At 42.5% G+C, this 14,990-nt stretch overlaps 1 protein-coding gene across 4 annotated transcripts in view; it reads right to left on the bottom strand.

Annotated features, from left to right (window-relative positions):
• LOC132883292 (uncharacterized) overlaps nt 1-10,612 on the bottom strand; it is a 40,486-nt gene extending 29,874 nt beyond the window's left edge. For 3 of the 4 annotated variants that reach the window (XM_060916723.1, XM_060916724.1, XM_060916726.1), the window contains exons 1-5: nt 9,547-9,804; nt 8,444-8,659; nt 5,612-5,742; nt 4,585-4,842; nt 2,023-2,980 (exon numbers count right to left, since the gene is read on the bottom strand). In XM_060916723.1, coding sequence (XP_060772706.1) covers nt 2,023-2,980; nt 4,585-4,842; nt 5,612-5,742; nt 8,444-8,659; nt 9,547-9,729 — 1,746 coding nt within the window. In that variant the 5' untranslated portion in view covers nt 9,730-9,804. Of the gene's footprint in view, nt 1-2,022; nt 2,981-4,584; nt 4,843-5,611; nt 5,743-8,443; nt 8,660-9,546; nt 9,805-10,275 lie in introns of those variants that run through there. The other variant, XM_060916725.1, reaches the window with a different exon arrangement.
• Nucleotides 10,613-14,990: the final 4,378 nt, after the last annotated feature.

Raw genomic sequence — 14,990 nt, 5'->3', positions numbered from 1 at the left:
TGTATGTTTGCTTGCCATTTTAGTACAATTTTTAAGTCAGAAAACTCCAAAACCCAGGAGCTTCAGGGGGCTTCCCCCCTTGTCCCCCCACCAGGGTGCTGCCCTGGACCAGCTGGGGGCCTGCGGCCCCCAGACCCCCGGCTAAAATTTTCAGATAATTTCACCAGCCCCAAATCACATCCCTGTTGTCAGTTGATCAGATGGTCATATTTATGAAAAAGAATGTTTACAGCACACTTTCATTGTTATTTCATGTATTGATATATTTATATTTCATTAAACAACATTATTCTATGAAATATGTTGAAGTGGGCTTATTAGGAACACAAGTGGGCTTAAAGGGTATCGATGGTAAGCCCAGCCAGACTTTTGACTTTTTTACTAAAATATCTTAATCGTGTATTTTGAAATTCACATCAACTCATCAATAAGCATTGAGATGAGAGGTAAATCTTACTATTTAGCAAATCATTTCACTAAAACATTGTGTGAATATGGATGAAAAATAAAGAAATTTAGATTTTGGTGGGCTTAATGGGTACGCTTACCTATCTTACTGCTCTACAAGTTGGTCCCAGGCAGGGGTGACTATCTTACAACCTTTAGCCACCCTCTATAAACAGGCTATAAAAGTTCTTAATAAAAAAAACCAAGAAATTACCATCATTGTGCCATCATAACAAAACTTACTAACCTTTGAGAGTTTTATCTGTTTTGCTGATATGTGCTTGATGTATAAACTCATCCATGATTTTGCACCGCCACCTCTCAAGCAATACATATCATTTTGCAGAGATAAATTAAGGGTCTCTAGGTCTTCAGTGAAAGGTGATTGTTATGGGAGTTTCAGGAAGACTTCCTTTGGCCGATCAGCTTTCTCTATCAGTGCAGTAGAAAAATGGAACTCAATTCCAGTTCATATTAGAGACTGTACAAGTTTCAGCCAATTTAAAAAATCCTTGAAGATATGGCTGAAGGCTTATCAAAGATGTGATCATTAATTTATTATTGTGTGATGTGTGCTGCCCTATGTGTTGTCATTTGTGTATTGATAGTAGTGTACTGTGTAGGTGTGTTGTTCTTGTGTCATTGTTACATGTTGTGTTGTCCTAGTATGATGTTGCTGTTTTTAGTGTATATTTAGGCCAAGTTTACATTAGACCGTATCTGTCTCGTTTTCTTCGCGGATGCACTGTCCGTTTACATTAAAACGCCTGGAAACGCCGGGAAACGGGAATCCGCCAGCGTCCACGTATTCAATCCAGATCGTGTCTGGTCCGGTGCTGTGTAAACATTGAGATACGCGGATACGCTGTGCTGAGCTCTAGCTGGCGTCGTCATTGGACAATGTCACTGTGACATCCACCTTCCTGATTCGCTGGCGTTGGTCATGTGACGCGACTGCTGAAAAACGGTGCGGACTTCCGCCTTGTATCACCTTTCATTAAAGAGTATAAAAGTATGAAAATACTGCAAATACTGATGCAAATACTGCCCATTGTGTAGTTATGATTGTCTTTAGGCTTGCCATCCTTCCACTTGCAAGTGGTAAGTGACGCGCATGCCCGACATGCACTGAGATTACACACACAGCGGCTCAGTCCCGAATCACTGCTCGTGCGCTATACTCGCGCGCTCTGTGAGCTGCGCAGGGCCGGAGTGCGCACCCTCCAGAGGGCACTCGCTGTTCAGGGCGGAGTGATTTGGAGCGCAGGATGCCTGCGGAGCCGAGCGTATCCGTGTATTGGCGTTGCTGTGTGCACGCGAATCGTGTATTGGCGTTGCTGTGTGCACACTAATCGTTTTAAAAACGTTAATCTGATGATCCACTGATACGGTCTAATGTAAACCCCACCTTAGTCGTAGTGGCAATAGTAGTGTATGTATTGTCTATATTGTTTGTTTGTTTTAAGCCCCCTGCCCAGGGACCACAGATGAAAATTAGCTAACTCTGGTATTGCCCCTGTTAAATAAACTAATAAACTAAAGTTAAACACAACAGAAAACAGTGAAGAAACATACTTGCACAATGGTAGTCTGAGCTGCTTCACTGATGTACGTCTCTGACTGTTGACAGAGATTCCCAATGTTGACTACAAGTGTTAACTGACGGATGTAATGCGACTCCATCCTAGTTTGGACAAAGTGGACCATCTGAATGAGATTAAAGGCTTTCAGTTGATGGAGGACCTTGTCCTTGAGGATCCGCTTGGCAAATACTGCATAGCCACTTGGCAAATTATCTCGGAAGCAGGCAGCCCAGGTTTCTCTTCGCTTATATGTTTCCTCTAGGTGCTGAATGAATCCTGGGTGTTTTGATGCAAGTGGGTTGCTGCGTATGGCTTCATAATGAGACTGTAGGAAATCCTTGCACCTTGCACTGACCAGTCGTCTGAACAAATCCAGGAGTTGAGACCGTTCAGGTTTGGTGATGTTGCTGCTGTTGTCCCTCAGCCATTGGCGCATTTCCTGCATGAGGTGGAAAGCACAAAGCAAGAACGAAGCCTCGGGAAACGCCTCCTGGAGCACATGGTGCAAAGGCGTGCAGTCTTCCGACAAGGCAATGGTCCATGGACCTCCATGGCATCCGAAGAAGTTTCTGCTGGGAATGAGAGTCTTCAGTAGCCACAGACCTGCAGAAATGGTGGACTGTGTTTCTTCAGACGTGATGATGACCCCCAGAGGCAGCCCTCTTTCTACAGAGTGGCAGAGTAACACGAATATTTTCAGATTCTTGTCATCACAGCTCCAGAATGAGTTGATCAATAACACGTCTCCACTCTCTGCAATGCGAGTATGCACACGCTTCATGAGTGGGGTGCAGACTGCAACAACAACCTGGCCGTCTTCAGTAGTGTGCACAGCTGCGCTGTTTTCTCTCTGTTCAGAGTTGTGTTTGTCAATTTGCTGCCGGATGTCCTGGAGGATTTTGTCCCACGAAGGCACTTGGTATGCTTTCTGAAAGATCTCAAAGTACAGTCTGCACAGGAGATTACAGAACGTCAAAACAACTATTTGGCCAGAAATAGTATTTACTGCAAATGTAGTCAATCAGCCAAGACATGTTTCAAGCTGATCTAAAAAATTTCGTTCGTGATGAGTAAAGTTTGTGTGCTCTTCAGCTGTTCTATTTTATCTATTGGAGATTTTCACTCTGAGTACCTTGTAGCTTTGTGAAAGAGTCGAACTGCATTCTGCAATAAAACAAAACTGTTGTGTTTAATGCAATATCTAAGTGAGAAAGTACTTTGAATATTGAAACCAAAGTTGATACTGCATCACTAGTGCAAATTGTGCTAACTATTAATGGTAATCTGACACTAGCAACTTGAAATAGGGTGGACGATGCAGTTAGCTTGGTGTCATTAACCAGTCTTCGCATTGTCGCGAGAAAGTCTGGTACATTTTGTCAAAACCAAAGACCTTCCATGTTTTTCTCACTCTGGACTATTTCAAGCAAATCTCTAATCATTTCTGAAGATGCGATGCAATCCATTGACTCTCTCTGTGTGTCTCTCTCTCTCTCTCTAAAAAGTTCACTGATTGATACCAGCTCACAGAAGTGATTCCGAAGCTTGTGGCCAGAAATGTGCACAACAGATATCAAATGCTGTACGAGAAGCTACGTGAGAAATGTCTGTCATTGAGACTTCTGTTAGTTCAAGGGTGGTCAGTAGTGGGTAGCAGGTACAGTAGTTAACACTTTTAAACCAGTCAACTTTTTGGGGGGCGGGACTAACCGGTGTATATGTAATAGACACGTAACACTGAAAAAACATTGCGGCATTATCGATGACAATACTGAGATCACATTGTTCTGCTCCAAAGTGGCCTATGACATTGTTATTTATAAAAAAAAAAAATGCACAAAACGACATTGTAGAGCTAAAAACAGTCGTAGATCAATTCCCACCTTCCTCAGAACATAATTTAGTGTAGCTCCGCACCAGCATCAGACTCAGGTAGGAGGCCTAGCCTCATCTCATCTCATCTCATTATCTCTAGCTGCTTTATCCTGTTCTACAGGGTCGCAGGCAAGCTGGAGCCTATCCCAGCTGACTACGGGCGAAAGGCGGGGTACACCCTGGACAAGTCGCCAGGTCATCACAGGGCTGACACATAGACACAGACAACCATTCACACTCACATTCACACCTACGGTCAATTTAGAGTCACCAGTTAACCTAACCTGCATGTCTTTGGACTGTGGGGGAAACCGGAGCACCCGGAGGAAACCCATGCGGACACGGGGAGAACATGCAAACTCCGCACAGAAAGGCCCTCGCTGGCCACGGGGCTTGAACCCGGACCTTCTTGCTGTGAGGCGACAGCGCTAACCACTACACCACCGTGCCGGCCCTGAGGCCTAGCCTAAAGTTTCAAATGATCTAGATGAGAATACTACTCAGATTTGTTGATGTAAAAATGGTTTCACCAAAAAACCACATGCTGTCTTTTGAGCACAGTGTGTACACAATGCTAAACTGGACACTATAAGCTGTAAGGTTCACACAGCAGCCATGTCTTCACTGACTGACTACATTAAGATGTAAAAGTGAAACGTTTTTGGCTAAACTGACTTACTTGTGGCAGTAGTGGACATCAGGACACACAGATCGATTTGCCAAATTATCGCCATTTTCTTCCTGTAAATCGTATTTCAGCGTCTCCAGAGCGGACGATGGAGAGTGCCCGTTCTGAAACAGGGTCTTGAGCTTCTCTGCTGTAGCAGCTGAGATGTTGCTCCAGCACAGAGGGTCTGTGGCTGCTACGTGGTGGTTGTGTTCATGTCGGAGGGTAATGACGGCAGACAAACCTTCTCTGAGGTGAGAATCTCCAGACCTGCATCATATTCCTGTCTGAATGAATCCATTTCAGTCACAGATTCTGAACATGAACTGCTTATATTAACTCGAAAAAGGGAATGGCAAACTCATTTTGGTGAACGGGTCACAATACACTCATTCACGTCAGTTTAGTAAACCAGTAACACATCAACAACATACTGTATTTTGTCAGTAGGGCAAGTTTACGGCCCTGAGTTTTACTCAATGTTGCCCCCGAATGGAGAAACAGCTTGTTTCCCAAAAATCTTTCAATTCAACTCCAATCATATGCTGTGTTCAAAATGGTCCTCAATGTATCTTATGGCAAATCAATAGCACTACATTGAATACTATGATAGAGAACAGAATTGCTGATTAACGTAAACATACACTAGTTGAAATGCTTCATCGCATAAACATGCAGTGTTAGCTAAGATGCTGTAAGACAAAGTAACTAAGGTAACTAAAAAACAACTATAGAAATGACTTTAATTCAATTTTAAATATTAATCCACTTCTTATATGTGCAAAAAGCCTTAAAAGAAACTGCCATATTAGCTCTGTGAAGGTTTATACAAACTGAAATGAAATTACGCAGTGCATGAGGACATGAGCGATTTGCGTAAGCAATGTTTTATCATGTCAAGTTTCAGTGTAGCTGCAGTTCACCCCATAGACAGCAGATAGCGCTGAACATTACACGATTAGACAGTGTGAGGCCTATATGGTTTGTTACTGTATGACATGTCTGGATTTTAGAAAAGGAAGAAAAAAAAACCACTAACCTGGACTCCCTGCCTCTGGAGTATGTTGTATTTTTCACCACTAGGTACACAGTTGCCGGGCAGCCTGTGTTTCTTGTCCTCCTGGAGCTCTCTATTTTCGCCCTTGTGTTGTGGTGACATCGCAGGTCGACCTACACATGAACAACCACTTACATCAAATCAGCCTGAATGTTCCGTGTGCACCGCTCGTGTTTCTTTCGTTCTGCATTGGAGCTACAATACGTAATGGAAGCTCACAGCTAGCAGTTTAGCATCATGCAAATGTCACATTTATGCTTCTGACATACAATTCCACCTGACCTACAGTGGTGCTTGAAAGTTTGTGAACCCTTTAGAATTTTCTATATTTCTGCATAAATTTGACCTAAAACAACATCAGATTTTCACACAAGTCCTAAAAGTAGATAAAGAGAACCCAGTTAAACAAATGAGACAAAAATATTATACTTGGTCATTTATTTATTGAGGAAAATGATCCAATATTACATATCTGTGAGTGGCAAAAGTATGTGAACCTTTGCTTTCAGTATCTGGTGTGACCCCCTTGTGCAGCAATAACTGCAACTAAACGTTTCCGGTAACTGTTGATCAGTCCTGCACACCGGCTTGGAGGAATTTTAGCCCGTTCCTCCGTACAGAACAGCTTCAACTCTGGGATGTTGGTGGATTTCCTCACATGAACTGCTCGCTTCAGGTCCTTCCACAACATTTCGATTGGATTAAGGTCAGGACTTTGACTTGGCCATTCCAAAACAATAAATTTATTCTTCTTTAACCATTCTTTGGTAGAACGACTTGTGTGCTTAGGGTCGTTGTCTTACTGCATGACCCACTTTCTCTTGAGATTCAATTCATGGACATATGTCCTGACGTTTTCCTTTAGAATTTGCTGGTATAATTCAGAATTCATTGTTCCATCAAGGATGGCAAGCCGTCCTGGCCCAGATGCAGCAAAACAGGCCCAAACCATGATACTACCACCACCATGTTTCACAGATGGGATAAGGTTCTTATGCTGGAATGCAGTGTTTTCCTTTCTCCAAACACAATGCTTCTCATTTAAACCAAAAAGTTCTATTTTGGTCTCATCCGTCCACAAACATTTTTCCAATAGCTTTCTGGCTTGTCCATGTGATCTTTAGCAAACTGCAGACGAGCAGCAATGTTCTTTTTGGAGACCAGTGGCTTTCTCTTTGCAACCCTGCCATGCACACTGTTGTTGTTCAGTGTTCTCCTGATGGTGGACTCATGAACATTAACATTAGCCAATGTGAGAGAGGCCTTCAGTTGCTTAGAAGTTACCCTGGGGTCCTTTGTGACCTCGCCGACTATTACACGCCTTGCTCTTGGAGTAATCTTTTGCCGCTTTTCCACTACAAACGCGGCTGAGTCGGGCTGAGCCGTGCCGTGCTGAGTCGGGCTGAGCGGGGCTGTTGGAGTTGCATTTCGACTACAACCGCGCTGAACCGTGCTGGCTGGAAGTGGGTGGACACACTGGGTGGAGTTAGCGAAAGTGGGTGGACGTCAGGTGATGTCGTTAAGCAGCGCAAACAGTGACATCAGTGATCTTTTAAGCGGTAGTCTCACAACCCGAATAGTAAACAATAAACATGGAGGACATGGAGTCGTTAGTGTTGCTGGTCTTGGTGCTGTGGCTTGTTGTCACCGACAACGCCAACAGATACTGGCAAGAGCGTATAGATGAGGCGAGGCGGCGCATAAGGCTTCAGAAATTCTCGTAATTCGTAATTCTTCTCCTTCCGGGTTTGCGGTGTTTACAGATCCCAGCGCGCTCGCGGGGCGTGTGTGGGCATGTGAGGACACTCCTCCTCACCAATCAGTGCACAGGGGAGTGTCTGCTCACGCCCCCAGCCTCACTCGGCATGGTTTGGCTCGCTTCAGCCCCACTCCAAAACCGTGCGAGTTTTAGGGGCTAAGCAGGGCTGAAGCGAGCTGAGTCGTGCTGGTTTTTGGTAGTCGAAACGCGAGCCGTGTCGGGCTGAAGTGAGCTGAAGCGAGCTGAAAAAGGGTAGTGGAAAAGGGCCATTTGTTGGTCGACGACTCCTGGGGGAGGGTAACAATGGTCTCGAATTTCCTCCATTTGTACACAATCTGTCTGACTGTGGATTGGTGGAGTTCAAACTCTTTAGAGATGGTTTTGTAACCTTTTCCAGCCTGATGAGCATCAACAACGCTTTTTCTGAGGTCCTCAGAAATCTCCTTTGTTCATGTCATGATACACTTCCACAAACATGTGTTGTGAAGATCAGACTTTGATAGATCCCTGTTCTTTAAATAAAACAGGGTGCCCACTCACACCTGATTGTCATCCCACTGATTGCAAACACCTGACTCTAATTTCACCTTCAAATTAACTGCTAACCCTAGAGGTTCACATACTTTTGCCTGTAATATTGGATCATTTTCCTCAATACATAAATGACCAAGTATAGTATTTTTGTCTCATTTGTTTAACTGGGTTCTCTTTATCTACTTTTAGGACTTGCGTGAAAATCTGATGATGTTTTAGGTCCTATTTATGCAAAAATATAGAAAATTCTCAAGGGTTCACAAACTTTCAAGCACCACTGTGCAACTTCAGGCCACGCCCCTAAATGAATCTGATGTCATGCAGTGTCAGAGATTTTTGTGAACAACTATTTTGTGTACATGTTCCTGTGAACAATTTACGAATAAATTGGTTAGTATCCAGCTTGATAAATGAGTGCAATTGCATGATGATTTCAGCGAAACCAGGAGCTATAAGCTCGTGTTACGTATTGGCTACGTTCCATGTTGGTCAAATCGCCAACACCTAGAAATTCCTCTCACCCTGAATTTGGTGACGGGGCCGACAGCAGGGTAGGTTTTGGATTTCCTCCAGGTGAGACCTGACTGCTCCTGAAACCTGCTGAGCCACTGCAGAAGCTCCCCCTCAGATTTTAACATCATTCTGAACTGACACCTGAAGACGGCACCGAACTCGGGCTCGTCTCCTGAACGTGTGTAAGAGCAAAGGTGATGGGTGTAGTCTGGAGGGAGAATCCGCTGTGGGAGAAACACACATATGCTTATTGATAGGGCTTATTAACTTCAAGAAAGAGGAAATAAACAGAGTCTGGTGAGATGACTGTTTATAGCTGCTATAACATACACAAGAACACAAACTAACTTCCACTACATTAAATGCAACAAGTGGATAAAAAAAGTTTAATATGCAAAGAAAGAAAGAAAGAAAGAAAGAAAGAGAGAGAGAAATCATGGCAACAGGATGGTAACAGTCACTCTGTTTCATCATAGCAACTCATTTTTTTATTTTCCTATAACAGCACAAAAGTGTTTTATTCCTGATATTTAAAAAAAATCCAACAGACAGTAAAATTGTGATTTTAAATGTCAGCTAATTGTTACATGGGCGGCACGGTGGTGTAGTGGTTAGCGCTGTCGCCTCACAGCAAGGGGTTCGAGCCCCGTGGCCGGCGAGGGCCTTTCTGTGCGGAGTTTGCATGTTCTCCCCGTGTCCGCATGGGTTTCCTCCGGGTGCTCCGGTTTCCCCCACAGTCCAAAGGCATGCAGGTTAGGTTAACTGGTGACTCTAAATTGACCGTAGGTGTGAATGTGTGTGTGAATGGTTGTCTGTGTCTATGTGTCAGCCCTGTGATGACCTGGCGACTTGTCCAGGGTGTACCCCGCCTTTCGCCCGTAGTCAGCTGGGATAGGCTCCAGCTTGCCTGCGACCCTGTAGGACAGGATAAAGCAGCTAGAGATAATGAGATGAGATGAGATTTCAAAATCTAATGAAGAATAACTAGATGAATAAAAGGCTGATTATGAATTTCACCTTTTACATTTTTTAGACGGTAGTGACAGTAGTGTAGTCTTTTTTGTTATTTATTTTATTATTAAACTGGTGGTGTAGTGGTTAGCACTGTCACCTCACAATAAGAAGGTTGTGAGGTTCTGGGTTCAAGCCCAGTGGCTGACAGGGGACTTTCTGTGTGGAGTTTGTATGTTCTCCCTGTGTCCATGTGGGGTGCTCTGGTCCATGTGGGGTGCTCATGTGTCGGCCCTGTGATGACCTGGCGACTTGTCCAGGGTGTACCCCGCCTTTCGCCCATAGTCAGCTGGGATAGGCTCCAGCTTGCCTGCGACCCTGTAGAGCAGGATAAAGCGGCTAGAGATGAGATGAGTTAATTGTTAGTGTGTAATAATACAGTTATAAAACCACTGATACTTAAAATACTAGCGAAACATTGTACTGTAGTAAAATCTTGCAATATCAACAATATACCGAACTAGTAATATTATTGGTCTGTACTCAGCTTTGGGATTTTTGTTTTATTTTGGTGATATGACTTCAGACTATTTTCGTGCCTGAATGCTTGTTTAGATTGAAAAACATCCAACTGATGTGCTGATTATTTTAAGATTAAACATAAAATCATGTGTAATTTCATGTCTCAGTCATCCTACTGTATGCTAATTCTAAGCAACACTATCTAGCTAACTTGATGTCTACTTACTTCAATTAATTTTACGTCGTAAATCCAATGTAAATACATCCAAACAATTATAAATACATGGATGACACAAGAAAGTGAAAACACTTATTTCCATTGTGGTCCATAATTATGATATCGTTGACTCGTGACAACTTTTCTTACCTCTAAACATGTCAGATTCTGTGTGTCAATGACTTTTTCAGCTTTGCTGCAAATTTTACACTCAGTCAAAACCATGATTTAAAAAGCGGATTCTCAGAAATAAACTCCAGCAGCGTTTCTGGCCACCACGCGCCCCCGCTTCAACCAATCACACACCGCAGTGCGTGCTGCTTCATGAGTATTCATGTCTTTACCCCGGAGTCTCCTACGATTTGAAATTTCGCTTCCGGTTCTTTGTTGTATGGGAAAGTTATGTTAGCGCGCCACCTGCCGACACGGCGGTATGTGTTACAGCAACACAAGAGCTCCCAGGAGGTATTTCAGCGGTTTAAAAACAAACAAGACATAACTGTGAATTAAACTGTACATTTCTATTTATATATTCAGTTAAAAAGGCAGCAAAACAGTCCATCTGTTGTATTATTTTAATTAAAAATGATTCATCACCAGGATGATTTAAATATATTACAATTAACTAATTATTCATTCACTAAAAAGGACAACTGATTGTGTAGTTTCCCGGACAGTAAAATTGCACATTCATAAAGCAGAAATAATACCTCAATCTTCAATATTATCACATCTCTCTCACACTCAGAAATGCATGCGTGCACACACACACACACACTCTCTCTCTCTCTAAACCACACACATATATTCTCACTCACTCTCTCAAATATTCTCACACATTTTGAAACACTTGTATATTCACTCAAACACTCTCTTTTACACACACACACTCTCAGACACATTCTGATCGGAGGTCCTCTGGTTTCCTGCTGGAGTTGGATTTGTCTGAAACAAGCTGATCTCCGTTTCGGTTTCGTCCTGTTTAAAGTGCGTGATCTTCTGCTCTATTCCTGCAGAACACAACCACAAAACAAATCACACTCCATGTGCGGGAAGTGGAACAGTGAACAGGGGTCTGACAGCGGTTCTGCGGGATCAAACCCCACAACCTTCTGGTGTTGGAGAACCAGAACCTTCTGGAGGTTCAGGAACAACTGAACCTTCATCATGGTCCTGACTCAAACTCCTCCAGGTGGAGTGGAAAGTTTAAATTTGAAAGAAAGAAAGAGGCTCACCTGCAGGGCTGAGAGACACGGTGCCTTCTGGAGCTGCACTCATGATGTCCTTCTCCTCAGGTTCCTCCTAGAGAGAGAGAGAGAGAGAGAGAGGTGAAGCCACTGTTACATGAGTCCTGTTGCTTGTGAATGAGTCGACTCACATGTATGAGTCGTTTGATGCATGCAATGCTACAAACACACACACAGTGTATAAGTTCTTCACTCTACCTTCAGGTCAGTATATGAAACTGTGACGCAGGACACTTTCTTCTCACTCCATTTAAACACACTAGGAGCTGCAGACTTCATCCCGCCTACAAAGTGACAGCTGCAAATCCTCGAGTTTTCATTGGAGCAGTCCGGAGGACGCCTACAATCCGGTAACACACAAAACCGAACAAAAGTCTCCTTGCACACTTGTTAACAGCTTTATCTCTAACACTGGCAACTCCTTCCATCAAGAAAGATGTTGCCAGGCAACAAGCCAAAAATATCACTACATACACTGGTTCATGCCCAAATAGCATCCTCCTTTATCTGTGAGTGCACTATTTAGTCAACTATACAGTGTCATATGAGTGATTCCACGCTTATAGGTACTGAAATGGGGACATGAACTTATTTTTAAAAATTCACCTAAAACCATTTCTTTTTTTTACCATCAGGTCACAAAACATGTAATCTTTAATGAATGATATGTTAAAAGATAACTTTAATTTTCTGAGATGTAATAAAAACATATTTATATGCCAAAGTCAGAACGTAACAGAAGTGTTGTGGACATATATATTCTCAATTTTAACAATGTAGAATTACTTTTTGAAACATAGGAAGGTGATGTTTTAGCAAATATAATTAATAAACATGTGTAGTAGAATAAATATACACATTCTTTCAATAAGATTAACATGGTATATAGCTAGATTGTAATTAATTTGTAACAGACGCGAGATGGACAATCGTAACAGAAGTAATGTAACAGACATCATTTTGGAACTCATAGGCTTGACTTTGGCATATAAATATGTTTTTATTACATCTCAGAAAATTAAAGTTATCTTTTAACATATTCATTAAAGATTACATGTTTTGTGACCTGATGGTAAAAAAAGAAATGGTTTTAGGTGAATAAGTTCATGTCCCCATTTCAGTACCCATAAGCGTGGAATCACTCATATACTGTATATTATCACATCCAGTAAAGAGGTATTTCTGATTTTACTCCTCAGCTTGTTATTTCTCCCTACGTAGTGCACTAATATACATCTACATTCCTTTGTAAAATCTTTTTTTAAATGCATATCTCTAGTAGCTGAGGGTACAAGTGATGGCTGTGTCCCAAATCACTCCCCACTCCGTATAAAGGAGCTTGATGAGAAAGTTTTAAAAACACCATTACTGATGTGAAGTGCACTAGATGGACTATAAGTGTTACGTGTAGTGCAAACATTTTATTAGCTGGCATTTAGGATACAGCCTGAAAAAGATAAAGAGCACTAGCTCTAGTGGTAGGCTCCATTTAATTGGTTAAATTCCAAATAGTTTTCTGCTTCTTATACAGTATACTAAGTACACTAGAAAACAGAAAGTAGTTGTTGTTGGTCGTGGTTTTGTTTTATAATATAAATGTCCAATAAGGACCTATTTTCAATTTCATTCCTCTTCTTCACATATAAAAAGGTCCATCATCCATTATTCAACCCTATAGTGCACTTGACATCTAAAGTGCTTGTTCAAAAACATATCATCAATCCCTGATGGCTGAATCTTAAAATCACCTTATAAAGGTGCACTAAATACCATAGAATATTTTCCTGAAAGGGCTGACAAAGTGCACTAAGAGTGCATTTCATACCCTAGATAGTGCACATATTTTAAGATTCAGCCTAAGAGACATGTTAGCAGTAAAAAAAAAAAAAAAATGCAATAAACGAGAATATGTTGAATTTTCAATAACATGGAAAATATAATTAACGATATTTTGTTTTCTGACATTATTACGGTATTTAATTTACAACTTTTAAGTGCATTTGTAGAGAGAAGGGACCATTTAGGACACAGTCCTGAGACAAAGTTTGTACAGTAGCCCATCTCTGGCCATAAGATCACTCACCAGGGACATGAGCAATGGCTCAATCCAAAATGTCTCCCCTTCCCTATACACGTGCACTACACACCACCGCTCCTGCGTCCTATGTAGTGCACTTCCGTTCCACCAGGAAGTGGTTTGGGACTACACCTGCCTCTATCGCACAGCAAAGCGAACGTGAATTAAAATAAAGCACGAACCCGCAGAGTTGCTCCCATTTCCGCCTCGTTCTGATGTTGGAGGGCAAACGGAAAAAACTGCACTGGTTTTTACTGTAACTGTGGTCACATTCAGCGACAAAACACTGAACCATTTCGCTCAAAAAACCTGATAATCATCATAATAATATCAATATCCGGATCAGGTCACTTCTTCGTGGGTTTAATACGGAGGTGTAAAGTTATACAAGGCGCCACACCGCCACCTGTCGGTTTGGAGGAAACATACACCCATTTGAACCTGAAAATCAAGTGCCAATTTTTCCTTCTTAATTAAGTCCTTTTTTATTATTTGAAAACACACACACACTGTCAATAACAGTCAAGTGGATAAGCATAACTTCATCCAACGAATCCTTTAATTTACATATTAATGAATATGACAAAATATTTCAAAATCTCTCCCCGTGTCCGCGTGGGTTTCCTCCGGGTGCTCCGGTTTCCCCCACAGTCCAAAGACATGCAGGTTAGGTTAACCGGTGACTCTAAATTGACCGTAGGTGTGAATGTGAGTGTGAATGGTTGTCTGTGTCTATGTGTTAGCCCTGTGATGACCTGGCGACTTGTCCAGGGTGTACCCCGCCTTTCGCCCATAGTCAGCTGGGATAGGCTCCAGCTTGCCTGCGACCCTGTAGAACAGGATAAAGCGGCTAGAGATAATGAGATGAGATGAGATTTCAAAATCTCTCCCCGTGTCCGCGTGGGTTTCCTCCGGGTGCTCCGGTTTCCCCCACAGTCCAAAGACATGCAGGTTAGGTTAACTGGTGACTCTAAATTGACCGTAGGTGTGAATGTGAGTGTGAATGGTTGTCTGTGTCTATGTGTCAGCCCTGTGATGACCTGGCGACTTGTCCAGGGTGTACCCCGCCTTTCGCCCGTAGTCAGCTGGGATAGGCTCCAGCTTGCCTGCGACCCCGTAGGACAGGATAAAGCGGCTAGAGATAATGAGATGAGATGAGATTTCAAAATCTAACGAAGAATAACTAGATGAATAAAAGGCTGATTATGAATTTCACCTTTTACATTTTTTAGACAGTAGTGACAGTAGTGTAGTCTTTTTTGTTATTTATTTTATTATTAAACTGGTGGTGTAGTGGTTAGCACTGTCACCTCACAATAAGAAGGTTGTGAGGTTCTGGGTTCAAGCCCAGCGGCTGACAGGGGACTTTCTGTGTGGAGTTTGCATGTTCTCCCTGTGTCCATGTGGGGTGCTCTGGTTTCCCCCACAGTCCAAAGACATGCAGGTTAGGCTAATTGGTGGCTCTACATTGACCGTAGGTGTGAATGAGAGTGTGAATGGTTGTTTGTCTCGTGTTAGCCCTGCGATGACCTGGTGACTTG

Source organism: Neoarius graeffei, chromosome 3, assembly GCF_027579695.1.
Source record: "Neoarius graeffei isolate fNeoGra1 chromosome 3, fNeoGra1.pri, whole genome shotgun sequence".
Classification (NCBI taxonomy): Eukaryota; Metazoa; Chordata; class Actinopteri; order Siluriformes; family Ariidae; genus Neoarius; species Neoarius graeffei.
Note: the sequence above shows the minus strand (reverse complement) of the source record. Positions and strands in the feature narration are given on the sequence as shown.